At 49.0% G+C, this 27,889-nt stretch overlaps 1 protein-coding gene across 7 annotated transcripts; it reads left to right on the forward strand.

Moving 5' to 3' along the window:
• On the forward strand, positions 1-27,889 carry PABPC1L (poly(A) binding protein cytoplasmic 1 like). Of its 7 annotated transcripts, XM_020911479.2 has the most exons (16): positions 1-3,442; positions 3,749-3,895; positions 6,187-6,380; positions 11,393-11,508; positions 13,069-13,208; positions 13,362-13,456; positions 15,764-15,901; positions 16,204-16,299; positions 20,733-20,999; positions 22,672-22,756; positions 23,383-23,511; positions 24,062-24,168; positions 25,224-25,317; positions 26,753-26,883; positions 27,287-27,364; positions 27,709-27,889. In XM_020911479.2, the coding sequence occupies exons 1-15, from the start codon at positions 3,358-3,360 to the stop codon at positions 27,356-27,358; spliced, it is 1,896 nt and encodes a 631-aa protein (XP_020767138.1). In that variant the 5' UTR covers positions 1-3,357; the 3' UTR covers positions 27,359-27,364; positions 27,709-27,889. The 7 variants fall into 7 exon arrangements, 6 of the variants coding, with proteins under 6 accessions (XP_020767138.1, XP_070328783.1, XP_070328785.1 ...); XM_070472682.1 differs by lacking the exon at positions 27,287-27,364; XM_070472684.1 differs by lacking the exon at positions 23,383-23,511.

Consider the following 27,889-nt stretch of genomic DNA (forward strand, 5'->3'; position numbering starts at 1 on the left):
ATAAATGCCACGGCATTCTGAAGTTTTGATTTTGATTAACATTGACAGGATTACTGTGTGTTTCATTTTTAAAAAAAAAAAAACAAAACTGAACACTGTGATTATGGGGTTTTGTAATTTAGCAGAACTCTTACTGGTAGAAAAAAAAATAGACCTGAATTATGTGTAACTTTTTGGAAAGTTAAATTTGATTCAAAACAGTTGTCCCTGAAATATAGTTCCATTGTAAAGTTGTACAGAAAGTTATAGATTCTATTGTGACACTGGGACTTGGAGTGGGTCACCTCTCGTTTGGCATTCGAGTTTTACAGTAATTTCTAGTGATTCTGCCCATTCTGATCAGGGCTTTTAGACACTTGGTATGTTGGGGCTTGTTGCCACTGAAAAGTTCGTGACCACAGATGGCCACAGTGTCTTCCTCCATGGAAACTCGAAGCCAGAAATGAACATTCCTGGTGGCAGATAACTGGGTTATGACAGCATGCAACGGTCCAGTGCTCATAGACCACCTGTGACTCCAGCCCCTTCCCCTATATAGCAGCATGTTTGCTGATTGGCAGCTTGTGCTTAGGTAGTGGAATCTGTTTTCCCTGTAACCATGAGCTCAAGATGGAAAAAAAAAAGCCGTGTATCTTATGAATGGCCTTATCTGTTTCCTGGGTAATACCTTTAAGAATAATGTTCTGCAGAGATTGTCTTTCACTTGAGGAGTTAAGTACTCAGTGTTTGGGTTCTTCCTAGCTCGGGGCTTTAAAATTTTGAAATCTAAACATTCTTTCCCACAGTCCTTTTTGACTGTTGACTTTAGTCTTCTCTAAATTTCTGTCCTTCTGCATCCTTACATTTTGTTCTTTGTGCATTCTCTCTGCCTTTTGTTCATGGTTTAGTACTAGATGGGCAGGGACAGGGGGTCCACAGAGGGGTGAGGGATGTTGGCGAGCACTTTGGTGAGCCAGCCTTGCTTCAGAGAGTTGAAAAGAGCTTCCCACGTTTCAGGTCTGTCTTCCTCCAGTTCTCAGCACGGTGGTTGCTCTTCAGTCACACCAAGATCTGACTCCAAGAAGTATTTTTAAATATCCATGGTTTCTGTTTATATTGCAGCCAACCCTGATAATGCTTGTTAGCACCTGTCACCAGCTCTCCCAAGGGTACCCATCCCGTCAAGTTCACAGACAAATGTCAGGGAAGTTGCATGAACACAGCGATGGGGAGAGTCAGGAATAGCCCAGCCTACCAGTCTCAGTCTCCACCTTCCTCCCCGAACATTCCACGTAGCCGTAGTGTCCCATCTGTTTGTCCATCTGCTGAAATAAGAAAAGAAACATTCATGCACTGATTTCAAACAAACCAAAAGGAAAAAAAGAAAAAAAAAAACCTCTCTCCTTTCTAGCTGAACAAAAATGTGCAGTTAATACTTGCCGCTTGAAAATGCAGTAGTGAATGTGGAACGAGCCTGTCTGTATATCTGGTAGCTCTCTTGCTTTGTTTTTCCTCACCAGTATTCTGCCTCACGTTTGCTTCTGTGATGGTTATATTGCCTAGCAAGCACACCCGTGGTTGTGAAAATAGTATAGCAAAAAAGAAAAAACCCCGGTTATTGATGTACTAGATTTGTGTATGTCTTTTAAACAGTTCTAGTTTCCACCTTACACGGAATAATCAGGAAAAGTGTAAAAACTCAAAAGTGAAATAAAAATTTTATCAGTTAGTTGGCTGATGCACTGATATGTGGCGTCCCCCGTATCATCACTGGAACCAGCTGACTGCTGAGCACACTTACTTGGGGCTCTTCTCTTCAAAAGGAGGCAGCAGCTTCACTTTATCCTTTTGAGCCAGATAGCCCAGTTGGTAAAGAATCTGCCTGCAATGCTGGAGACCTCAGTTCAATTCCTGGGTCAGGAAGATCCACTGGAGAAGGAATAGGCTACCCACTCCAGTATTGTGGCCTGGAGAATTCCACGGACTGTATAGTCCATGGGGTTGCAAAGAGCTGGACACGAGTGAGTGACTTTCACTTTTCAGTCTTCAAAAGGAGCCAGAAGTTGTGTTGGGAAGAAATTGCCTTGAATGAACACAGAACCTGTCCACCTTCCACAACAAACCATCCAGGTGTTAGATCCTCATCTGTGGCTTCAATGACTTAGTGATATGGACTGTTACTTTGCATCCCACTCATACAGCACCACCACACTTACTTTACCCTGAGATGTAACCAAAGGAGATGGTAGCAGAAGTCCTCCTCATCTCCAAAGTTGTACAGGCTCTGTTATCTGCCCTAAAATCATCTAAGAGCCTGCAGCATTGAGTTTCCTCATGGGGTTTGCCCCAGCCTCAGAACATCCACATTGGGAATTCCCTGGCAGTCCAGTGGTTAGGACTGGGCGTTTTCACTCACTGCACCTAGGTTTGCTTCCTGATCAGGAAACTTAACATCCTGCAAGCCAGGGTGGGTGCAGCCAAAAATGAAAACATCCACATTCCCACAAGAATGAAGGAGGGGGTCAAGACGGGAAGATAAATTAAGCCCAAGACAGAAGTGGTTGATGCTTGATAGCGTAGGTGGGGCAGCCAAGACTCACTCCTGCCCCTGGTTCCCAAGCTGTTCCACTTGTCAACACCCAACCAAAGGTCAGTGGGAACCTGCCTGTTTTGTTGAAGCAGGAGAGGCTCAGGGGAAGTATCATTTCACGGTAGGTTGGACCAATATTTTCAAAAAGGACTCCACACCACAGATTGGGGCTGCAAACGAAGACTGACAGAAGGGTCTTGGTGCTTAGTTTGAGACCACCACCATGACCTTGATCTGTTAGGTCCCTGCAGTTTCCACAGAGGTTGGACTTCGTGAACCTTCGGTGTGGAACACAGGTGGGATGCCTTCGCTGAAAGAGATGATCAGGGAACGTCCCACGAAAGGCTCTTGGCAGAACTCCGGTCAAGGAAGGCCTTAGAGCTGTCCGGAATTCTCACATGGAGCCTTCAGTCCCAAATCACCAAGCCGGGGGATTTCCCTGGCCTTCCAGTGGTTTAAGAACCCCACCGCGTGCTTCCAGTGCACCCAGCATGAGTTCGATCCCTGGCCGGGGAACCAGGATCCCCCATCCTGTGCCGTGGGGTGCGGGCGCAAAAGCATATCACCGAAAGGGTTCCAGATGGCTGGGACTAAACCCAGGCTGTCTTGACGACAGAAAGCCTCCCTTCAGGAGGGTAGGTCCACAAGTTTTGAAACGGCATCCTGCAGGGAATTCTCGCGTTTGTGTGTAAAACGCACAGAGCACTCGGTAGTCTTTCATCCTTGTGAAGAGGGAATCCTCTAAATTTCACAGCGAGGGGAGACGGGCGAAGAAGGACAAAGACGTGATGGGGATCAAAACCCAGGTCTCTTGCCATGGAGTGCCGCCTCTCTGCGCCGCTGGCGCCAGCCCGGAGCCCTACCCGGGGTCAGGTGAGGTCTCTCCCCGCTTCCCGTCCCGGGGGCCGAGATGCCCCCCACCTGGGGCTTCTAGAAGGCTGAGGGGGAGGGGGGGGGGTCCCAGCTGCGGGGGCGGGACCCGAGCGCTCTGGCGATTGGTTCGGGACGGCGGGCGCGGTCAAGGCCGGGGGCGGACGTGGGTGGGAAGAGCGCCGCCGCCCCGCGCGCCCCCGCTGCCTTGTCCCGCCCGGGTGAGCGCACGCGGGCGCCGAGCGCGGGGTCGCGCGCCCACCATGAACGCCAGCGGCCCGGGCTACCCGCTCGCCTCGCTCTACGTAGGCGACCTGCACCCGGACGTGACCGAGGCCATGCTCTACGAGAAATTCTCGCCCGCTGGCCCCATCCTGTCCATCCGCGTGTGCCGCGATGTGGCCACCCGCCGCTCGCTGGGTTATGCCTACATCAACTTCCAGCAGCCAGCAGACGGTGAGCCCCCGGGGGAGTGGGGGGCGGGGAGGGCGACGGACAGACAGACTGTATCCCAGCCACCTGTGCGCTTTCCCACTGGCTACTCCCGCGTCTTCCGTTTTGTAGCCAGGGAGACAGATCCAGATTTACAGGAGGGGGGCCCTGAGACAGGACCTAGCAACTAGTGTGTACCCTGTTTGGTGCTCCGCCTTCCGGAAGGGAGGCGGTGCTGCTGAGTGAAAACAGCCGAGGGCTTTGGGGTCAGCCAGACCTGGGATTAGAAGGCCAGCAACGGTGCGACCTTGACTGAGCCAATGAGTCATTCTGAGCTTCGGGTACCTGTCTGCAAAATGGGGGTGGTACCTGCCTTGTAGAGTGATTGGGAGGAGAGCAACGCACACCGCCTGGTGAGGAAGATGCCCAAGAAGGCACAGGTGATGGTGGGTGGGGCAGCCAGGAGTGCTCGGCCCCGGTCTGCGGCCCTTCCTGACAGCGGATCCCGAGGTCTGCATCAGGCGCCTCCACTTTGGGGAATCCCGAAAAGCTGCCTCCCCTCCGGAGTCCACAGCCCATTTCTCAGAACTGATAGGATCGATCAGCGCTTGCCAGCTGGGTATGTCCTGACTTCTGTTCAGAGCCGAGAGGAGAAAAATCAAGAGCGCTAGGTTTTGTTGGAGCTCTGCCGCGAGGGTGTGAACTTGAGCCAGTCGTCACACTTGGCACCTCTTCTTCTGTAAAATGGGACTAAGGCTTGTTCCCCAGGAACCTGGAAGGAATGGGAATTGTGTCTAGGAAGCAGTTCCAGTGTCATGTGGTACATTGTAAGCCCTCGGTAAGTGCTAACCTAAGAAAAATCCTGGTAACTATAGCAGGTGTGAGACTCTGGAGACGTAACCAGAAGAGGCCTGCCCCAGACGAGTCCACAAGGGGGCACCTTTACCTGAGGCTCCTGGGAGGCTGGGGAGGTTCCCGCCTCGGGGAGTTTGCTGGGGAGGTTTGGCTGGTTTCCCAGCAGGTAACTGAGCTGGATTCCAGGGAGCTTTCCCCTCTGCTCTGCTTCACCCAGCCACTGCCTCTTGCCGTCTTCTGCCAAGTCCTGTACAACCTGATTTTATAGAATGGGAAATTGAGCTCCAGAAAGGAGGGGTTTACTGCTGGCTGTTTATGGCAGGACTAGATGGAAAACCCAGACTTCTCCAAACTTGCCCACTGAATATTCCACGGTTCCTCTCCATGCCTCTGAAACCAGAAGTGTCCCTGTAGCTGGGGACAGCACGCCACCTGGCAGGACGATGGGCATATGCTGTTGTGCTTAGACATATTGCTGTTTACCAAATACCTATTTGAGCTAGGCACAAGGCGCTCTGCACAGGTTATTTAATTTTTAACACTTAAAAATAATGATTTATTGATTTATTTGGCTGCACCTGGTCTTTATTGCAACATGTGGGATCTCTCTTAGTTGCAGCATGCAAACTCTTAGTTGCAGCTGTGGGATCTAGTTCCCTGACCAGAGATGGAACCCAGGCCCCCTGCACTTGGGAGCATGGAGTCTTAGTCACTTGACCATCAGGGGAGTCTCACACGTTATTTAATTTTCAGTCTGTCTGACAAGCTGGAGGTGGGTGATATCCTCTCCCATTGTTAGATGTAGAAAGTGTGTTAGTCAATCAGTCATGTGCGATTCTTTATGACCCTGTGGACTGTAGCCCACCGGGCTCCTCTGTCCATGGAGTTCTCCAGGCAAGAATACTGGAGTGGGTTGCCATGCTCTTCTCTAGGGAATCTTTCCAACCCAGGGATCAAACCTGAGTCTCCTGCATTGCAGGCGTATTCTTTACCCACTGAGCCATCAGGGAAGTCCTTGAGTAGTACAGTCATCAGCACCTCTTTCCAAGTGTAGAAGTGGGCTCAGAGACGTGATGTTCACTTTCCCGAAAGCCATCCTCTTTGGGATCAAATCTCAACTCTGCCACCCAGCACCTCTGAGCTTCACTTTCCTCAAACTGCTGCCACCCTTGTCATAGGGACTCTCCTGATCATTTCCCCTTTCTCAGCCTCAGTTTGTCTTTTTATAAAATGGGGGTAGGAATTCATGCTCATTTCGCTATGATAAAAGAGTTGAAGGAGATCCTACTTGGAAGTCACACACATGAATTCTATTTATTCCTCTTGAGCCTTCAAGCTCTTATCTTGAATGAGACCCAGCCAGTGGCTCATTTATTGATTGGCTCAGCTCCCAATTAAGCTGTTGAGGGCTCAGGGAAAGAAAATACCCTTAATTAGCTCCTTTCTCTCCTCCTGTCCAGCGGAGCGGGCACTGGACACCATGAACTTTGAGGTGATCAAAGGCCAGCCCATCCGCATCATGTGGTCCCAGCGAGACCCAGGACTTCGTAAGTCAGGTGTGGGCAACATCTTCATCAAGAACCTGGAGGACTCCATTGATAACAAGGCCTTGTATGACACCTTCTCCACCTTTGGGAACATCCTGTCTTGTAAGGTTGGTGTGCCTGTTGCAGCAGGGTGGGGGGTGGGGCGGGCGGGTGGTTCTGCGTTAGACACCTGGATGATGGTAGAGGGTTAGCAAGCAGCACCTCACTTTACACTTTACAAGGTCTTATCAGTAAAGTGTCAGGTTCAGCTAGCACCTGCATGATAGTTGTTCTCAGTTTTATCTTCATAGAACTGTCAAGTGGTCACCTATGGATCGGCTAACTGTTTTGCCGAATAACCACCTCTTAATATAGCAGGTGTCAACAACAACTATTTATTTTGCTCATAATTCTGCCATTGGTGGTTTGGGCTGAGTTCAGCTGGGCCGTTCCTCTGCTCTTGGCTGGATCCTTCGTATGCCCACTGAGAGCTGGATGGCCCTGCTTCTAGGGAGTGAGTGGTCATCAATTGGACTGTCCTGGCTTTCCTTCCTGTGGGCTTTCATCCTCCAAAAGGCTCACTCAGGCTGTACTCATGGCAATAGTAGGGTCTCAGCAGATGGAGAGTGGAAGCCTGTCAGGCCTCTTGAGACCTAGGCTCAGAACGCACACTGTCATTTCATTGCATTCTACTGGCCAAAGTAAATCATGAGAACAACCCAAATTCAGAATGAGAGGGCAGTAGACATTATAGGACAGAACAAGTAGATGCAAGAAGGCCCTCAATTGGGACCATGATGGCAGTGGACATCATGTTTGTAGTATTTCTCTTATGATAGAATGGAAATTACCTAAGAATAGGGATCTTGTTCACCACTGTCTCTCAGTACCTAATGAGATATGGAAACATAGTAGGTGCTCAATAAATATTAGTTGAGCTAACAACTGTATTGTCACTTGGGAAGGGATGTAGGCATTTCTCTGACTTATAGTTGAGGGTCAGGGGGCCATACAGCTGGCTAGTCTGTCCTGACAGGCCTAACCCTGGGTGTGTTTGCCCCCTGATTTTATGCGGATGGTCGGTTAGTTACCTTGCAGCCTTTGGCATGTCCAGCCTTCTGGGGAGGTGGCTGGGGAAGGGGGAGTGATGGCACCCCCATGTGTGAGAACTCTTCCTTGACTCCTGCTGTGTGCCAGGCACAGTCCTGAAGTTAAGTGAGGACTTACCCCTCTCTGTGAGTGAGGGGGTATTCTCGTGACTCAGAGGGGCGCACAGACTGGATGAGGTGGATTAGCTGCTAAAGGCACTGCATGATGGAAAGGGCTCTGAGGATCAGTGGAAGGGGAAGTCTTAACTGTGTGCTAAGTTCCTACAATAAGAATAGCAGATTTCCCAGTACTTTCTGTGTGTAGATCTTCTGCATATACATCCTCATTGAATTTCCTCCAGTGGCCTCTTAAGATGTAAACAGGAGGATGCCTGAGTTACCGTGGAAGGCAGAGAGGCTCAGAACTGGGATCACTTATTCCCGGTTATATGTTACAGGGGTGGGAAGTAAGTGACTGAGCCAGGATCTGAAGCAGTGAGTTTGCCAGCTTAGTTGAAATTAACTTAACAAGGATGAGTATGTCTGTCCCCATCACTGAGGGCTTGAGGCTCCCTCTGGATCACTGAGGATTGGAACGAAAGCTCTGTGTGACTTGGGCAAGTCTTTGCAGGCCTAATGAAGCCCTGTTGGGGGCCAGGTTAGGTACAAAGCATTCAATGGGGTCCATTACCCTGAGTGTTTGCCTTTATATATTATGAGGATGGCAGGTCAGTTACCCTACCCAAGACCCTGGTATATCCAGCCTTCTGGGGAGATGGCGAGGGCGGGAGAGAGGTTGAGAGTGATGGCACCCTCTGTGTTAGAACTTGCCCTTGCATGCTCTCAGGCTGTTGGGAAATTGTGAGACTTTTAGCAACAGCAGGAAATTGAGCTCTGAGGGAGATGCGTTGGGATCTAGGGAGACAAAGGCCCAGGAAGGACAGTGCCCTGGGGCTGAGGAAAGGTTTATGAGACACGGTGGGACTCCCCTGGTCTGGAGCCAGGCTACCCAAGTGCAGAGGCCAGCCCAGCCTACCAAGCAGAGAGGCAATGTAGCATAGTTGGTTAGACCTTGGCCTTTGGGGCCAGGAGTCCTGGGTTCAAATCCTGCCTCTTCCATTTCCCGGCAGTATGGCCTTGGGCTGGTTGTTTCAGCTCTCCATACCTCAGTTTCCTCTAAAAGGGGGCAATGACAAAACCTATCTCGTAGGGTGGTGGTGAATGTATTGGTTGGCCAAAAGTTTCATTTGTGTGTTTCCATAACATCTTACAGAATCCCTTGAATGAAAATTTTGGCTACCCAGTGTTAATTCAGGTAATTTTCACAACGCGGGTATCCCTTGAAAGAGTAGTGGACTTCCCATTAAGCAGGTGTCAAAGTGTTACTTGCTCATCTGTGTCCGACTCTTTGCGACCCCATGGACTATAGCCCACCAGGCTCCTCTGTCCATAGGATTTCCCAGGCAAGAATACTGGAGTGGGTTACCAGGCCCTCCTCCAGGAGATCTTCCTGACCCAGGAATTGAACTAGGCTCTTCTGCATTGCAGGCAGATTCTTTACCACTGAGCCAGTAGGGAAGCCCATTAAGTATCTACAAGCATCAAATAATTATTTCTGCTGACTGGCTGACCTTGGACAAGTCATTTATTCCCATTTTCCCCAATCAGGCATTTGAGACTCAGAGGATAAGAATGGCCTGGAAGGGTTCTTATGACAGATATATCAGTATGGGATGCCCTTAGCAGGTGTTTGGCTTGGAGTGGGGCTCAGTCAGTGTGATTAAATCTGAACGGCAGAGCTGGGCTTGAGTTGAACGTGGAGAGGCCCTATTTGGGGCTGGATGGGTGTGTGTGGGTTATGGATTCAGAAGCAGAACTTGTGCAGCGCCAACTGGAGAGCCTCAGTTGTCAGGCTGGTGTACTTCTGTGGATTGTAGGAGTTGCCGGGGGTTATTCCCAGAGAGACGTGGTCACAGTTACATTTTAGAAAAAGTGTTGCACAGGTCAGCCCAGAAAGAAACTGGGTTGGGAAACTGGGATGGTGGTCAAGGTAGAAAAGTGTCACTTAGCTGAGTGGGGGCAGTCCCCTCAGTGAGGGGAGCCGGGGACCCCATTACATGGTCACTAGGGGTCTTAGTCCAAATTCAGTCAGAGGAAGGGGGACTCTATAAATCCAAGATCTTTCCTATTCTTGAGGTCTGTTCTAACTTGAGTCGAAAACCTTACAGAATAGGAGTAGGATGTTTGTGGATCTTTTCAAAATTGGAAACAAGTCTGCTGTTGAAATAACTAATTGTTAAATGTTTTTTGAAAATATTTATTCAGCTGCAACTTTTGTTGAAGCATGTGAACTCTTAGATGTAGCATGTGGGATCTAGTTCCTTGGCCAGGGATCAAACCCAGGCCCCCTGCATTGGGAGCATGGAGTTTTAGCCACTGGACCACCAGGGAAGTCCCATTAATTGCTACAGTGTAAACAATGCTGAAAGAAATAAAAAAGATTCCATCACTTTCAACTCTAGTTCCCCAAAATAGTAATTCTTAACAGTTTTGCATGTCTGTTTAAAGATTTCTTTGCCAAGGTATGGAAGCAACCTATGTGTCCATCAACAGATGAACGTATAAAGATGATGTGGTTTATATATGCAATGGAATACTACTCAGCCATAAAAAAGAATGAAAAATTGCTACTTTGCAGGAATGTGGATGGATGTGGAAGGCATTATCCCAAGTGAAATAAGTCAGGAAAAAACAAACACATATGATATCATTTATATGTGGAATCTAAAAAATACAACAGATGAGTGAATATAATTTTTAAAAAAAGCAGCAACACAAATATAGAGAACAAACTAGTGCTTACCAATGGAGAGAGGAGGAGGGACAGTATAGAGGTGGGGGAGTGGGAAAGTACACAGTATTGGGTGTAGGATTGCTCAGGGGTATATTGTATAACACAGACTATAACCAATATTTTGTAATTACTGTAAATGGAAAGTAACCTTTAAAAATTATATAAAAAGAAAGATATAGCCATCTCACACTTTCTCTCTCCCTACTTCCTTTCCTTCCTCCTTTTATCTTTCCCCTCTCTGTCACTTTTCCATTCTTTCTCTATCTCTTTGTCTCTCTCACTGTCCATATGTTTTCCACTACATATGTATTTCTTCTGTTAGCAGAAACTTAAATGTTATCAAAAATGCCAAAAAAATTTTCTCAAATGTATAGATGCCCACTTGAATCCAAGTGGACTTGATTTTTTTTTCCCCCCAGGTAACAATATACCTTACAGGTAACTCTACCAGCCATGAAATCTCTTCAACTATGCATACAGCAGACCAAGATGAATGTAATATTATTTACTTAACCAGTCTTCTCTCTTCTCTCTCTCTTTTTTTTGGTCTGCCAATAAATAGATTTGTTTATTTACAACAGATCAGCATTAATAAAATGTACAAATTAAGTGTATAAATATTAGAAACAGTGTATCATTATTACTTTACTATATGCCAGAGACAGTGAAGTGAGGTGGTTCAAGTCTGAGATTGGGTATTCACTAGCTGTACAGTCTGGAGCAATTTATGAAGCCTCTGTTTCATTTCACTTATCTGTAATAGGGGTTAATAACTTCTACCTCATAGTGTTATAACAGGGAAGAAAGATGTTAATTTCACACAAGCAGCATTTGGGACGCCAGTCTCCTCTTGATGGACACTTGGGTTGTTTCACGATGCAGTAAGGGAGGGCAAGTGACTTGAATCTAATCCTTTTACCCATTGCGTTAGGAAGATCATTAAAAGCTGGTCTGTGGTATAGACAAGACCTGTGTTCAATCTGAGGATCTGTCCCTCTTTACTGTGTGATCGTAAGCAAATAGATTGACCTCTCTGAGCTTTCATTTCCCATCTGTAAAATAGGGCTGTTGCATGACACAGGATTGTCTTGACAGGCAGGGAGCCAGCACTCAGATATTAGTCATTTATCACGATTGCCATTCTTCTCTACGGGAACCTCCTGTTGGATGCTCTGTGTCCTGTTTCCCTGTGGTGCAGGTGGTGTGTGATGAGCACGGCTCCCGCGGCTTCGGCTTTGTGCATTTTGAGACCCACGAGGCTGCGCAGAACGCCATCAGCACCATGAACGGAATGCTGCTGAACGACCGCAAAGTGTGAGTGAGGAGTTGGGGGGCGTGGGGTCAGGGCTAAAGGAGCAGAATCATGGTACCGCCAGCCTGGGACCAGTCCTGCTGCTGCCAGCCAACGGACACTGGACACGGAGCGGCTGCGGTATTACTGGCAGTGGGACCTCGCGTGGGCTGCTCAATCTCCCGGGGACTCCCTTTCCTCAAGTAAAACATGGGGCTGCTGACATGTGTTGGAGGGTGATCCTGAATAGTAAATGAGGGGATGCTTTGGAGATTCCAGCTAATGGCCAAGTCATCCATGGACTCAGTGATCTGTGTCTGTTTTCCAGCCTTCTCAGTGTGGCTGTGAACTTTATTAAACCTTTTGTTTCCTGGGATTTGGAGACAGGGAGGAAGGTTGGCATATGCTTAGCCTGCCACTTTCATGCCTTTAAGTTTGGCGTCTTTCCCACTTTACAGATGGGAAAATTGAGTCACAGGTGCTGGAAAGAATCTGCTCTGGTGATTTTCTCAGTTAGTTCTGGTTCTTTTTTTTCTTTTTTCTTTTTTTTTCAGCTGTACCGGGTCTTAGTTGCAACATTTGGGATCTAGTTCCCTGACCAGGGATCAAACCCAGCCCCTTGCATTGGGAGTGTGGTGTCTTAGCCACTGGACCACCAGGGAATTTCCCTCTGGTTCTGGTTCTGCTCATCAGATGGCCCAGCCCTAAGCCTGAGGCTCTGCAGTGGAGGAGACTTTGAGCTGGGAAATGCCCAGGGTCATTTTGTCCAGTTTCTCCATCAGTGAACGTGAACTTTGGTGGGCTTTCCCTGAATCTCCAGAAGCATGTTTCTATTTTTGGCAGCTTTAGTTTGTCTGTTTTCCTGTTACCTGGTTTCCTTCCATTTTTGGTGCCAGCTATAACTATTTGCACTAAATGTCTTATAGGTACCTCAGGTTTTCTTATGCCTTCTTTGTTTTCCTTAATCTAGGATAGTTTCTTAGACTTTATGTTTATGTAGACTTGGAAACTACAATTTTTAAACTTCATATTACATTTAAATTATTTCAGTGCCCCCCCCGCCCCCACCCTGCCACCTGCCCTAGTGACACTGGCATAAACTGCATCTGGTTCTCTCACAACCAGCGCACCCAATACATTTTAAATGAATAAGCAAATACCTGTGATATGAGTTTGATCCCCAGTTTACTGGAATGAACACTGAGGCTCAGAGAGGTTAGTAACTTGCCTGGGGTCACACAGCTTGGCAGCTACCGAGTGAGGATTCAAGCCCTTTTCTGTGTGACTCCCAATTTTGTGCTCTTGTCTCTTGGGCACTCAGCTGCCTCATGTGCAATAGGAGATGCAGTGCATTTGTCCCAAGAGGAACATCATCTGAACCTTATTCTGGGACATAGAGTCTTGGCTGTTGGAGGTGGTTTGGTCTTGGAATATTGTCCTGCCCAGTCCCCAGATGAGGAGTACAGAGGCCCTAAGGCAGGCGGCAATTGACTCAAGGGACCCAGGCCTGCTGCATGGGCTGGAGCAGGAATGGGGGCGGTTGATGGCAGCCGTAGGCAGCTGCCTACCCTGTGTGTCCACAGCTTCGTTGGCCACTTCAAGTCCCGACGGGAGCGGGAGGTGGAGCTGGGCGCTCGGGCCATGGAGTTCACCAACATCTACGTGAAGAACCTCCACGTGGACATGGACGAGCAGCGCCTGCAGGACCTCTTCTCCCAGTTTGGTGGGCGTGTTACCCAAGGGAGTTGAGGATCACTTCGACTCCCAGCTCAGGCTGTAGGGAGGGCCCCCTGGGGCTTCCTGAAGGCTTGGGGGGAGGGTGGGGGACTTCTCGGGGCTTCCTTGATGCCCCTTTGAGCCGAGTTGCCCTTCCCAGGGAAGATGCTGAGTGTCAAGGTGATGAGGGATGACAGCGGCCACTCCCGCGGCTTTGGCTTTGTCAACTTCGAGAAGCATGAGGAAGCCCAGAAGGTAGGAGCGTCCCCATGGCCCTGTTTCATGGAGGAGGTGCAGAGCCAGGCCTGGGAACAAGGGAGATTAGGAGCAGAGGGCTCCAGCTGCCCATGGAGGAAAAGGTCCCTCCCCAGAATGGGTCCAGAGGAGCCAGGGCCCTTCATGCCTGTGGTGAAGGCAGATACCTTCTGCCTCCTCTGGTTGCTTCTATACCCTGAGATTGGCTGGCTTTTCACAGAATCTTACTACACAGGAGCTAGTAGGGGCCTTTGAGACAGCCATTTTTTTGGCCCTGCACGTGGCATGTGGGATCTTAATTCCCTGACCAGGGTTCTAACCCTCACTCCCTGCAGTGGAAGTGCTGAGTCTTAACCACTGGACCACCAGGGAAGTCCCAGCCATTACCCTCTTCTTGACTTGATGGTGGGACTGAGGCCAGGGAGGGGCAGTGCCATGTTATTCCTTGCTTCCGAGCCTTTGCAAACATTTTCTCAAAACACTTCCCCTCCCGTATTCTTTAGACCAGTGCTGTCCACTGGAAATATAACATGGGCCACATGTGCAGTTCAAAACTTTCCAACAGCCATGCTAGCAAGGATAAGAAACCTCCATAATTTTAATAATATATTTTGTTATTCAAATGATCACTTCAATGTGATATAACAGTGATATAATTGTGATACAAAATTTATATTGATAAACACTGAGGCAGTTCAGACTAGCCATATTTCAAGTATTCAGGAGCTGCATGTGACAAGTGACTACCATGTTGGACAGTGTAATTATAGATTATTGACAGGTCTCAGCTTATGTTTTTCCCTCATCAGGAAGCCACCTCTTCCTGTCCTCAATGCTTCTGATGAGGTGCCCCTCCTGTCCGTCTCCATCATTAGCCCAGATTCTCCTTGGATAGAACTGAGGGCAGAGACTGGGTCTTGTGTCACCGTTAAATCTCTAGTATTGCTGGTAGGTACTAGGTACATATATCCTGAGCTAGGGAAAGGTTCAAGGTCATACCATGAGTAACAGAGGGTTAATGTCCTATTTTGCCTCCCACCATGAAGCTGGTTCCATGGCTGCTGCCCCATTAAGCTCACTGGTCATGGAAGAGCTCAGCCTACGGTGGGATCCTGGGCCCATCTTGAGAGCAGCCACTTCTCACTGAGCACGCACCACAGGCCGGGTGCTGCCTGGTTTTTCATACGCTCTCCTGTCTCTCCCACCAGTGTGGGCCCTACTGTAATTATCAGGATCCAGCAGGTTGTAGCTAAGAAGACAGATCATTGGAGCTAGAACCAATTCTTTTTCTGAAGTTTTATCCTTAAGTAAAGGGCTCCTTTGAAAACTTACTTTTTGTGTCCTTGAACTAGTCCTGTCCTTTTGTAGACTTTGATTGTCCTAACTATAAAATGATAAGTTGGAGTAGATGGATGAAGCTGGCAGGGGAAACCATAGTCTCCAAGGTCTTAGGTAATGACCTGAGACTCATGTAGACAGTTCTTGGGAGCTCAGTGTTTTTACATATGTTTACATTCGTCTGCATGTTTAGGTAGAGAAACAAGTCATCATCATGTGAAAGTATTTACTAATGAACTGACCACTTAAAAATTCAGTTCCTTTCCAAACATTTCTCCTCCCTAACACCAGTGTCTAATCCACATCTTTGAGTCAATATACATATGGGTCTGCCTTTTGCAGATTTTTGCAGACAAATTGATGCAAATTCAATTCATTATGAATGGGTTGCAGAAAGACATTGTACCTCTTAAAGAAGATGTAGGATTTCATGGAATCAAAACCACTGACAGTTTGGGATCTGGCAGACTGAGGTCAGTTAACTGAAGAAAAATCAACAAGGGTTAAGAAGTCAATTCTTCTAAATTAAAGCCTTCATAGTTAGCAAGAAGGGTTCTCTGTGCTGTGAAACCCCAACATGAAGGCTGTGGATGATGGCATCACACCATTTTGAAAGAATTATGCTTGTTGCTTTGTTCAAATCATCAGTGTGTAGTTACACTTGGAACCTACTAAATATTAAGTATGGGAAACGTTGCAAATTAAAATTTCACTTTTTAAAGTAAAGCTCAAAGCAATAAAAAAAAAATAGCTACAGTTTACTCTGAAATTTTGTCCCATGTTTTTTTAAAAAAATGGATTCACTTTAAATGGCCTTGATCCTGGTACCAGTTCCTCTCAGCTAACTAGGCTGGCCTGACTTGCAGCTGGCGCCCCCTGGACTCAGAAGATGGGACTGGAGGCCAGGTTAAGGCCAAGGGCTCGTGAGAGTGGACCAGTGAGGTAACTGGTTGCCTCTTCTCTGCACAGGCTGTGGTGAACATGAACGGGAGGGAGGTGAGCGGGCGGCTGCTCTACGTGGGCCGGGCCCAGAAGCGGGTGGAGCGGCAGAATGAGCTGAAGCGCAGGTTTGAGCAGATGAAGCAGGACCGGCTGACCCGTTACCAGGTGAGGGTCAGGCTTCCTGGGGCAGCTGCTTCGATGTGACAGTGTGGGTGCTGCCCTGAATGTGGCTCCCTCCCCCAGCAGTCCCACTTCCAGAAACTTGGCTTTGGGGATGGGAGGAAGGGGAAGGGGTTACAGCTTCCGGGTGCTGGGCTGGCTGAGTGATGGGTGGGTTGCTGGGGCGCTGCCTGCTGGGAACTGGAGGCTTGGTGGGCGGAGCCCATATAAGCCCCTCCTTCCATCCCAAGGCATTCTGGGACTTGGAGGGGAAGGGTAGCATCTAGCGGGTATCCTTTTCCTTCTAGGGCGTGAACTTGTATGTGAAGAACCTGGATGACTCCATAGATGATGAGAAACTGAGGAAAGAGTTCTCTCCCTATGGAGTGATCACCAGTGCCAAGGTGAGGGCCTGGGGCACCCACAGGGGGTCCGTAGCCTTCCCTCCCATCCTCACTGCCCTTGAACACCCCACCCCCGCCCTGCCTTGTGGTTTTCAGGGAGTTGGTGGTGCTATGCTGCTCCTTCCCGAGTGAGAACTGGGTCTGACCCCACTGAAGCTTGCTGTTTATCTGCAGCTTATCTGGACTGGAGGGGAAGAGGGTAGAAATACAGTCCCACTCACACAGCTAGACTTATTGGGGCTCACTGTAACCTAGGTTCATTCAACAAGCATTTATTGAGTGCCTACTGTATGCCAGATACCAGAAATTATGTCTCAGAATTTCCATTGACTTATGTTATCTGGCCCTGGCCAGTGATAAAACCCCTTTCTGGGCCTCAGTTCCCCCAAATGGAAAATGAAAGAGTTGGCCTGCATCATTCTTTGCTCATTATTTATTGAGCACCTGCTGTGTGCTCAGCCCTCTTAGCATCAGAGACGTGGTGTTGGCTCTGTGACCTTGAGCAGATGTCTTCCTAGCCCCCTCTGTAAGATGAGGGTGATGGACTCCCTGGATGGTTCTGAACCCTGGCTTCTCGTTAAAATCCCCTGGAGAGCTCTAAACTAGACTCCCAAGTCAGAGAACCTGAATGTAGATCTCTGGGCATCTTAATTTTAAAAGCTCCCCAGATTTTAAAAAATATTTATCTGGCTGTCTCAGGTCTTGGTTGTGGCATGTGGGTCTTTGCAGTGCACAGATGCTCTAGTTACGGCATGCAGGCTCAGTTGTTGCAGTTTGCAGGCTTCGTTGCCCCAAGGAATGTAGAATCTTAGATCCCTGACCAAGAATGGCATTGCAAGGTGGATTCTTAGCCACTGGACCACCAGGGAAGTCCCTCCCCAGATTATTTTTAAGAAGAAAGACACGGTGATCATTCATTCCATACTTGAGCACTTGCTGTTTGCCATGCCCTGTGGGGAGCACACAGGAATAAGTCAGATGCAGTCCTTGCTCTTGAGTAGCTTATAGTCTTGTGGGGAAGTCAGATGCATCACTCACTCAAGTCTACCGTAGGGTGTGGTGGGGGTGAGGTGCGTATAGGAGGCAGAGATGCGGTAGCTTAGCAGAAGAGGAAGGAGGACTTCCTGTAAGAAGTAGCAGTGGCAGCAGCGTTTTCCTTGGCTGTGAAGAGATGGGGAGCTGCAGGTGGGAATGAAGAAATTTCCAAAGAGATAGTGTAGGTGGGGGCCTTGGGACCTACACATGTAGTGTGATGATTGGGTTCTTATGAAGTGGTCTAGAAGTTCTTTTGCCTGTTGAATCCTTTTTAAATGTCCTTCAGGGAGCCTGTTATTTGGGGATGAGGTTCTAACAATTTCTGAGTTAAGGACCTTTTCTCAAAAAAAAAAAAAGAGAGAAAGCAATGGGACATGTGAATTAAACACCAGTAACTCTGATTCAGTTGAACAATCAGTAAGCTGAAAAATTTGATTTGTATAAAGCTCTGGGCCCTCTTTGCTGGCCAATGCATACTTTATATAGTACTGTGGTTGTAAGCTGGGATTTTAAAGTTAATCAGAACTAGGTCTAAATCCCAGTCCTAGCATTAACTAGTTATAGAGCCTGAAGGAAGCTATTTGGTTTACTTACCCATCTGTAAAATATGGGGGTAATATTACCTACTTTGAGAGGTATCCTGAGAACTAAAAGGCCTGCAAGTGAAACACCTGCCCTTGATAAGTAGTGAAATAATGATCTAATTGTTTACACTTCTTGCATATAACTTCAGAAGGCTCACTGACCTCCTTGAGGAACTCTTGAATTGAAAGGCATTGTTAAAATCTGGATTGCTTAGAGATGAGGCACATTGGGGTGATAATCTTGTTATAAAATGGGAATTTTATATAATCTTACATAAACTTACATAATTTATTTTCTATTTTATAAAATAATGCTTGGAAATGAGATGATAGTGTTGTTAACATATAGATTAAGTTCATAGTAAGCTCTGTATAAGTATTCATCGTATAATTTTCTCTCTTTTTAAAACTACCTAATGGTAGTTCTTATTAACTTGTTAAAACATTGTTTTTGTGCCAAGAAAATTTGGTTGTCTGATAAAGCTTATGGACCCCTTCTGAAGATATTTTTAAATGCATAAAAGAAAATTCATAGTATTACAAAAAACAGCTGTATTGAAATATATTTGTTAAAATACTAAGGTGACAGCAGTACGTGCTCCTTTAGTAATGCATCAAGCTATAAGATCTAAAAAAAAAAAAAACAAAAAACTAAGATCTGGGGGAATTCCTTGGCTGTCCAGTGGTTAGGACTCTGCGCTGTCACTGCTGAGAGCCCAGGTTCAGTGACTTTCGGGGAGCCAAGATTCCCACAAGCCACATGGCATGGTCAAAAGAAAAAAACCTGTAAGACTAGTGAAGTGGCAATGAGCCTAAAAGATCGAGGTCAGCAATGATTAATGTGATAGGAAAACATCCCTCTTGACAAAGTCCACACAGCTAATGCTACTTTATTTTTTCTTTGCCTATATTCAGAATAGAAGGAAATGCTAATGTGAAAATACGCCATTTTTTCCCCATCGAAGTTCACAGACCCCCAGAGTTCTATCCAGTGATCTTTCTGAGGGGATCTGTGAAGGCTCAGGTCAAGACCTTGTATGAATGGGTAGCAAAGTGCAGTTGAAAATCACTGATGTTAGGGTGTGGGTTCTAATAGAGGAGATTTACAATGTTCTCAGCTCAAGTCCTCATGGAGTCAGGCCAGTGTCTTGACCTTAAAAAAAAAAAAATCAGGAATCGTAAATGCAGTATGGATTGAATCTTGGAAGAGAGAAATGTTAGAAAGGCCAGTGAAATCTGAATGAAATCGGTGGTTCAGTTAATAGCATTGTAGATAATAATTCATAGTATTGTCCCAATCAGTTGATATTGTAGTTTTGCCCCAGTGTTAACATGGTACATTTGTCAAGCTAGGTGAAAGGTATGTAGTAAGTCTGTACTATTTTTGCAACTTTTGTATCAATCTAAAGTCCTTCCACAGTAGAAAGGTTTTGTTTTTTTCTTAAAGATCACCTTTATGACTGATATGAGCCAGGTTGGAAAAGTGGCTTCTTTTTTCTTTTTAAATATGTATTAATTTGACTGTTCAGAGTCTTAGTTGTGGCATTCAGGATCTAGTTCCCTGACTAGGGATTGAACCCGGGACCCTAGCATTGGGAGCACAGAGTCTTAGCCCCTGAACCATCAGGGAAGTCCCAGAAAGATTACTTTAATAGTTTGAAAAAGACTAAGAACCTCTTCCTGAGATTTTCAAAGAACTTGGCTCATGCCTTGCCAAGGCAGTGGAGGTTTTCCAGCACTGTGCATTGGGTTTAGTTGTGGCTAATTTGTGACCCGCTGGCTGGGTGACTCTGGACAAGTTTTTTTTTTTTTTTATAGTAGTGAGGATTTTTGTTTCTATTGCAAAGAAAATCAACATGATAAAGCACCAAAAATACAAATTCAAATTATTTTCCTCTTCCAAACAAACCCCTTTAATGGAGTCTCTAGAAACTACAGCTCTTAAGAGCATCTCACATTGTCTATAATTCACAAATGAACTAAAGAACTGTATGGGTAGTTTAATGAAACCCAGGGAGTAGTTGAAATACAGATTTTTCATCACAGTGACGCCCACCAAGAGGTTTAAGATTGTAGCCTGGCTGAGGAACCCTGCCCCTAAATTTTAACCTGTCCCAAACTATCGACCCACTTCATTATAGCCTCACTGATGAAGGCAGATATAATAACAATTTAAAGCAGCTTTCCATCACTACTTAGGAACATCTTTTAAAAAATATTTATTTACTTATTTGCCTGTGTCAGATCTTAGTTGCAGAGTGCGGGCTCTCTATTTGCGGCTTCTGTGGTTGCAGCTCATGGGCTTAGTACCTCTGAGGCATGTGGGAATCTTAGTTCCCTGACCGGGGATTGAGCCCACATCAGCTGCATTGTGTGGTGGATTCTTAACCAGTGGACCACCAGGGAAGTCCAGGAAAATCTCTAGGAGGAAAATTTAGAGGTCAAAATGCACTCTGAAATGCACCTGTTCTCACTAACTCTGGGGAATGGTCTAGTAATTGAGGAACAGCCCCCAGGTAGCAGGCGGGCTGGTCTTGGGCAGGTCATCCTGAGCCTCACTTCCATCACCTGTAAAGTGGGTGTGGCCATGCCTCCCCACTCAGGTGGCTCTGCAAGTCAAATGAGAAGGCCTGTCAAGCATCTGGCATGCAGTGGGCCTCAGTAAATTTAAGGGTGAGAGGACCTCATCAATTGCAACTTCTCCTGGGTGCCCTCCGCACCAGGCCTTCCCCCTCCCTGGGGAAGGGAGGGGAACTTGATCCCCAGAGTCTTCCTTCTTCACCCCCAGCAGCCCTTGTCTTGTCTTGCTTTTAGGTGATGACAGAGGGTGGCCACAGCAAAGGGTTTGGCTTTGTGTGTTTTTCCTCTCCAGAAGAGGCGACCAAGGCTGTGACAGAGATGAATGGGCGCATCGTGGGCACCAAGCCACTGTATGTGGCGCTGGCCCAGCGCAAGGAAGAGCGGAAGGCCATCCTGACCAATCAGTACATGCAGCGCCTCTCCACCATGCGGGCTCTGGGCGGCCCCATCATGGGCTCCTTCCAGCAGCCTGCCAGCTACTTCCTGCCCGCTGTGCCCCAGGTGACTGCCTGCCCGCCTTCCTTCCCTGACGGCCAGGGAGAGCAGGCAGATCCAAGCTTTGCTGGCATAGAGGGATTCCCAGGGTGCTTCTGCTGGAAACTCACTCGGCAGGCGGCCATGGTCACCCCATCTCTGAAAGGGGTAATAGTGTGTCTGTCCAACAGTGCTTCCTGATCTGGGAGAGATTTGTGAATGTTGTGCAGAGAGGAATACTCTCTGGTCAAATACTGGGTTGGCCAAAAAGTTCATTCGCGTTTTTCCTTGAGTTCAGTCCTCAGTCGTGTCTGAACTGACTCTTTGCGACCCCATGATCCACACAGCATGCCAGGCCTCCCTGTCTATCACCAACTCCCGGAGTCCACCCAAACCCATGTCCATCGAGTCGATGATGCCATCCAACCATCTCACCCTCTGTCGTCTGCCGGAGCCTGCCGGCAAACGAACTGGTCGAGAACGCAATTACCAGAGTACCTGAGAAAAATAAGACTTAGACAGACTTAGAAAGACTTAGAAAGATGGGGTTGAGAGGGACAGAGTCAGCTTGCGTCTGACTCTGCCAACTTTATTGAAGAATACCACACCTATATATATGCTAACAGGAGTTGCTAATAGATCAAAGGTTTGCATATGTGCAGAGCTACAGGCACAGATGTTTTAAATTCCTCCACTTAAGATCAGTAAAGCATCACCCTAGCGCCCAACATGATTAAGATCAATAGAACATTAACTAGATAGAAAACAGGCTTCAGTCATGACGAGTTTATCAGCACCAGGAAAACAGGTGAAAGATCGCTACAGCAATTTCCTTGAGGGAGGTGAGAAAGGCCAACCTGTGCTTTAATAAATCAGGGGTGGCGGGACAGAGAGGGACCTCTTGATCTCTCTCAGAGCCAAGAAGGAGCCTGAGCAGTCAGGCTGGCTCCCCGCAGTCGTCCCCTTCTCCTCTTGCCCTCAATCTTTCCCAGCATCAGGGTCTTTTCCAATGAGTCAGCTCCGCATCAGGTGACCAAAGTATTGGAGTTTCAGCTTCAACATCCATGAGCTGTGATGGAAAAACCTGAACAAACTTTTTGGCCAACCCAGTACATTGGGAAAAGATTGCATTAAGCCAGACAAGCCTAGATTTCTTCACTGTGTACCTTCTTCTACGGTAATGTGCCAGCAGGCACCGTGACTTTCCCAAACTGGCAGGATTTGCAGAGTCGCCCAACTGAGATGGTCATTTCTGTGGGCTGTCTGCTAACATCTCTCCTGGATGTTGGTGTCCTGAGGGGTCTGGTGTGGGGAGGGAGCCTGTGTGACCTGGAGGGGTAGGAAGATGAATGGCTCAGAGGGTGGGGATCATTCCTTCCCCTTAGCAGTTACTTGAGCTGACATGAGGACAGTGGGGTGCGTCACCATTTTATCTAGGTCAGTGGGCTAGTACAGCTGATCAGCAGAGCAAGGATTGAGCCTGAGATCTTGCCTTGAAGGGCCCAGGGCTAACAGACCTCCTAAGATGGGCAGCAGGAGCCTTCACCCCAACTTTGTGGGTATTTGCTGACCAGTCCCCTGGAGGGGAGACTGGCATTCCTGCAGTGGTGTCCTTGAGGGATGCAGTTGCTCATCCCCTCCCCCTGTGCCCCCCGATTCTGCCACCCCCCTTCACTCTAGGTCTTTCTCTCCTACACAGCCTCCAGCCCAGGCTCCGTACTATGGCTCTGGCCCACCCATCCAGCCTGCCCCCAGGTGGACGGCCCAGCCACCCAGACTGTCATGTGAGTGACCCAGCCCCTCACCCACCCCACCCCCCGGGGGGGTTGCAGAATGTGTTAAAGATGTGGACTTGGGGGTCAAGCCTGGCCCTGCTGCTTCCTAGTCATTTGGGTGGGTGACGTCACCCCTCTGAGCCTCGGTTTCCTCTTGTGAACATGAGCCTGAGTGAGATGCATGTAAAACACCAAGGACAGGGCTGTGTGCGTGTAGAAGACACACACACATGAGCTGTTACCTTCAGTGAGCTCCCAAGGCTCTCTGATTGGTGGTGGTGAAAGTTCCTGCAAAGCTGAGAAAATGAAACTCCATTGGCAGTACTGTTGAGGATGGTCCTTCTCTTCAGAGGGAAGTTCACCCTGACCTGAAGCTGACTTTGGGGGGCCAGGGTGTGTGGTCCTGATACCTATGCCTCTTGGGGTCCTGGGTAGACAGAAGTTGGCTTTGTAATTGCAGATTTCCATCCCCCTCCCCTGGAGGTCTGGGTCTCCGGTGAATTCCCTCCCTCTTCTGTCTGCCTTTCATGTTCACCTTGCCACCCCCTTTTCTTACCTTGGAACTGTCAGGGTGCAGTGTGTCCCTCACATTGTTCCACTCAGCTAAACTTTCTCCGTGTTCCCTGTGCCACAAGCCGCTTACTCGCCCAGGGCCTCGGTGGTCCGGCCAGCAGCCATGTCTCGGCGCCCCTTGGCCCCTGTTGGAAGCTCCAGGCAGGTCTCCACCCACGTGCCACACCTGGTGCCCCACACCCCGCGAGTGGGTGAGTGTGGTCAGGGCCAAGAGGAACCGAATGGAGAGCAGGGTCGGGGGGGGGGGAGGGAAGCGCAAGGTCTTGCTGCTGGGGTTGCTGCTGGTGGGCAGTCAGAACCGGCCTCCGAGGTGACCCTGCCGCTGGCCCTCTTGAAGGGCGGTGCTGGCACCGCTGTGCAGTGTGGCAGTCCGCGTGGGCTCCAGGGTCCTACAGACCTCGTTCTGGGGCTGACTCACTGTGATCTTGCTTGCTGCTGACCCTGGTATCCTCTTCCCTAAAATCCGGGTGAAAACAGTATTCCTGCTGTGTTATGTGAATGAACGCAGTCATACCTGCCGGGGCTCAGCTCCAGATCTGAATCTTAAGTACTTCGGCAGCTGTGAACAGGGGCATAGGTGCTGGCTATAAGGCAAGCATCTGTTCCTTCCCCTGGCAGGTGTTTGCACATCTGTGTGTTGACCCTTTACGCCGTTTAGGGAATTCGGTGTGAATGCTGGTTTTGAGCTGTTAGGCTTTTGAGTTGCTGTTGGGCCTTATCATCCCTACTTGTTTCTTCCAGCCAACATTGGTACCCAGACCACAGGACCCGGTGTGACGGGATGCTGTACCCCTAGCAGGCCTCTCCTGACGCACAAATATTCCACGCCAGCACACTGCACTGATCGGGTAAGGCTGGCCCAGCTGCCGTCTTAGTTTGGGCCCCAGGGCTGCCTGGCTCAGAACCTTCTCTAAGGCGTTGCTGGTCTCTGGGCCTTGGTTTTCTTTCTTTTCTTGGCTTGTAAAGTTTCATTTATTAATGTGTACCATCAGAAGAGATATTCTGCCCTCCCCTGTCCCCCGCCTCTGCACCCCACCGTTACTAACAGAAAGGGAAAAAAGGCTAGGATCACGTTTTGTTTTTTCATCACAAGCCCCTTTGCCTTATTACCAGAATTAACTTGGGTTTCCTTAGTACTTAAGTGGTGAGCAGTGAGAATGTGATCAGTCTGCAGAACGGAACTGAAAACATCTTCTGTAATTAAAAGACTGTGTTTATCTTCCTGCCCCCTAAAAAAGTCTCCAAGTCAGCATTTTCATATCCTGTCTAGAATTTCTGTGTATATACTTCAAACTATTTCCTGCAGAATGAACAAAAGTTGGCTTTAGAGAGAGCAAAATGATTTTAAAGTTACCAAGATGTGCAAAGTGAAAGTTGAGTCTGACTCTTTCCAGTGACATGGACTATATCCCCCAAAGTTCTCTGTCCATGGAATTCTCCAGGCAAGAATACTAGAGTGGGTTGCCCTTCTTTTCTCCAGGGGATCCTCCTGACCCACAGATCAAACCCAGGTCTCCCACATTGCAGGCAGATTCTTTACCAGGGAAAGCCCACCAAGAAAGGGTCAGAAATCATGCTGGGGATGCGGCCATAAAGCTCCCTGATTAAGAAGTGCTTGTTTGGCACCAGGTGGTCAGTAATATGTAGCTTCACTTGGCCACATGCACTGGCTCCTAGCACCATGGAACAGGTCTGTATTAGAATGTCACGTTGTCTTCTAGTTCACTGTGCCGTTGTTAGGGATTCTGCCCGCCCCTCCCCCCCTCCCCAATTGTCCCCAGTTGTCCATATCTTGCCTGCTGTTCCCCCTCTTCCAGAGACTTCCTGGAGGCCTGTGCTCAGCTGCTAGGGGTAGCTTTGCCCGCCTGTGTGGTTAAGGGATGTGTCCCCGTACAATGTGCAGGTCCAGGAGCCTGCCGTGCGTGTCCCCGGACAGGAGCCCCTGACTGCGTCCATGCTGGCCGCAGCACCGTTGCATGAACAGAAGCAGATGATTGGTGAGTGACTGGTTCTCCTACCCCGGAGCAGGAGGGGGGTGCGCCACCAGCTGACTCACCAGCTGGAGGTCAGATATGGAGACCAGGTCCCCAGCCTTAAGCTGACCTGCCTGCTGGGTGACCTTGTCCAAAGCACCTTTACTTCCCAGGCTCCTGTTCATCTTAAAACACTGGTCAGACCAGGCAGTCCGAGATTTCTTCCAGCTTTGCTGTTCAGTGACTTTGACTCAGGCTGGGAGAAACCCCAGATGTGGGTAGATGGCTGGGGGGAGCTCGAGGGGGTAGGAGGAGGAGCAGGAGAGTAGGGTCTCGGGTTTCTGCCAGCAAATGGCCTGTAGGGTGGGTGCTGATGGGAAGAGGCTGTGACCACGTTTCACCAGTCACCCAGTGCCCACTGCTGGGAGGCAGGCCATAAACATGCACTGGGGAAATAAACGGTGTCCCCCACACCTGAGCTTCTGTGCATGCATCTCCCTCCTGGCGTCTGGCAGGCCCTGCTGAAGGGTTAGGGTTAGGATTAATTAAAAGAGTGAAATGAACGAGCTCGCCATGGTCCCTGGACTCTGTCTTCACCAAGACCTCCAGGCTCTTCTCTGAAGGCCCCCACTGCCTTCACCCCATTGATTACTCAGCTCACTGGGGCTTCTGTCACTTTCCTACCCACCCCTCAAAGAAAAACTCCAAATGGGCTTCATGGAGGGGGAAGGCTCTGTGGGCAGTGCCCTGGAAACTTCTTCACTCTCCTCATGGGAGAAGCCCTCCTGCCCCCACCAATGACACCTAGCACCCTGTCCTGGCTGCTCCCTCCACACATCGCCACCAGCACGAGGCCCCGTCCCTGGAAGTGCCCGCTGGTGGAACGTGAATTTATGTTGTGTTGGCTCCATTGTCCTTCCGAAAAATCAAGTTCCACATTATTGTATCCTGTCTAGAATTCCATGTGATCCTTCAAATGACTTCTTGCCCAATGAACAAAAATGACTTCTTGCCCAATGAACAAGAGTAGTTTGGTTTTTTTCCCCGCCATACCACAAGGCATGTGAGATCTTAGTGCTCCGAGCAGGGATCGAACCCACGCCCCCTGCATTGGAAGCACAGAGTCTTAACCACTGGAGTGCAAGGGAAGTCCAGCAAGAGTAGTCTAAACTGCAATCAAGGCTGTGCCAGAGCGCCCATGTGCTGTAACGTATAATGTCAAATTGGATTCTTCAAACCAGCCTCCAAGGTGGGGCTTGGTGTGCTCACCTTACACTTGGGGAAGAGGCTCCTAAGAAGGTTCAGTGACATACCTGGAGGGAGCCACTCTGGGACCCAAACCTGAAATGCCTCTCTGTTGGGTTCCACGATATACACCGCCCCCCTCCCGCCCCCTGCCCCCAGGATGCCGGGCTAGCCACCAGGTGCATGCCTAAGCCTCAGGGACTGTTCTGCACAGGTGAGCGTCTCTTCCCCCTTATCTACAATGTCCACGCCCACTTGGCCGGCAAGATCACTGGCATGCTGCTGGAGATTGACAACTCGGAGCTGCTGCTCATGCTGGAGTCTCCAGAGTCTCTCAACGCCAAGGTGTGCTGGAGCCTGGGGGCAGCGGGGAGGCCTGAGGGTGGAGGAGGGTTCCAGAGCCAGGCGTCTGCAGCTGGGACTGAGGGGGGGGTTTCCTTGCTAACACCTGCTGGGGGTGGGGGTGGGGGAGAGCCTGGTAAAGGGCCTGCGGCTTCAGCCCCTCCCATTCTCTGCAGCTCCGCAGGCAGGACTGTGTTACAGGGAGCTGTGTTCTAACCCAGCCTAGGGGAAGGATTCCCCCCGCTGTCTGGCTAGGGTAGAAGGTGGCCTTCGGGGGTTTCTGTCGTGGGAGCTGGTGAGCAGTCAGATGACAGTTCTGCAGCAGTGCTGGGGAGGCGGGGGAGGAGAGGCCGTCTCAGGACCCTGCTGGGGCTGCTGCACTGCCCCTCCCCCATGTACCCCACAGGTCAAAGAGGCTCTGGCAGTGCTGCAGGCCCACCAGGCCACGGAGCACATGCGAGGAGTGAACCTGCGCTGAGGCCAGGTGGGTGGGTGCGGGCGGGAGAAGGGTGGGCTGAGCCCAGAAGCTATAGGAACAGGGCAGGGACATTCAGACTCCCTGAGAAGGCTGTAGTGTCACTGGCTTATCTTGGAGGCGTTCGGGGAAGCGGTGAGGATGAGAGGCAAGGATAGACTGTGTAATGGGAACTGGCGTGGACTCGGGTGCCCAGTGGAGGGGTGGTTCTCTCACTGGCTGCCCACCGTGGGGGCCTAGCTTAGAACAGGCTGGCCTTGCTGTGGGGCCCGCCTGGTGGTGCTTGGGCTAGCCTGCATCCTTACTTAGACTGCCGTGCTAGTTTTAGAAGCATCTTATCTTTTCATCCCCAGAAAACGGAATCCTCACTCCCTTGGCTGAGAAACAGCGTTTCCTGCTCTTGTCTCTAAGGCCCTGTAAGCCGTGACTTCCCGACTGGGGTGTATCTTACTTGAACTTTTTGTGGAATGAAGGCTGGTCACCGTGCCAACCTCTAACCTGTTGCTTTATGTATTAAAAGTGCTGCAAACTCCA

This window comes from Odocoileus virginianus, chromosome 9 (genome assembly GCF_023699985.2).
Source record: "Odocoileus virginianus isolate 20LAN1187 ecotype Illinois chromosome 9, Ovbor_1.2, whole genome shotgun sequence".
NCBI classification, from domain to species: domain Eukaryota; kingdom Metazoa; phylum Chordata; class Mammalia; order Artiodactyla; family Cervidae; genus Odocoileus; species Odocoileus virginianus.

What these genes read in the sequence shown, in the direction of transcription:
- PABPC1L (XM_020911479.2), top strand. Translation starts at nt 3,358, where the DNA reads ATGGGGATCAAAACCCAGGTCTCTTGCCATGGAGTGCCGCCTCTCTGC. An exon ending in CTTCCAGCAGCCAGCAGACG is followed by an intron (nt 3,896 to 6,186) that starts GTGAGCCCCCGG and finishes CCTCCTGTCCAG; the next exon opens with CGGAGCGGGCACTGGACACC. An exon ending in AGCATGAGGAAGCCCAGAAG is followed by an intron (nt 13,457 to 15,763) that starts GTAGGAGCGTCC and finishes TTCTCTGCACAG; the next exon opens with GCTGTGGTGAACATGAACGG.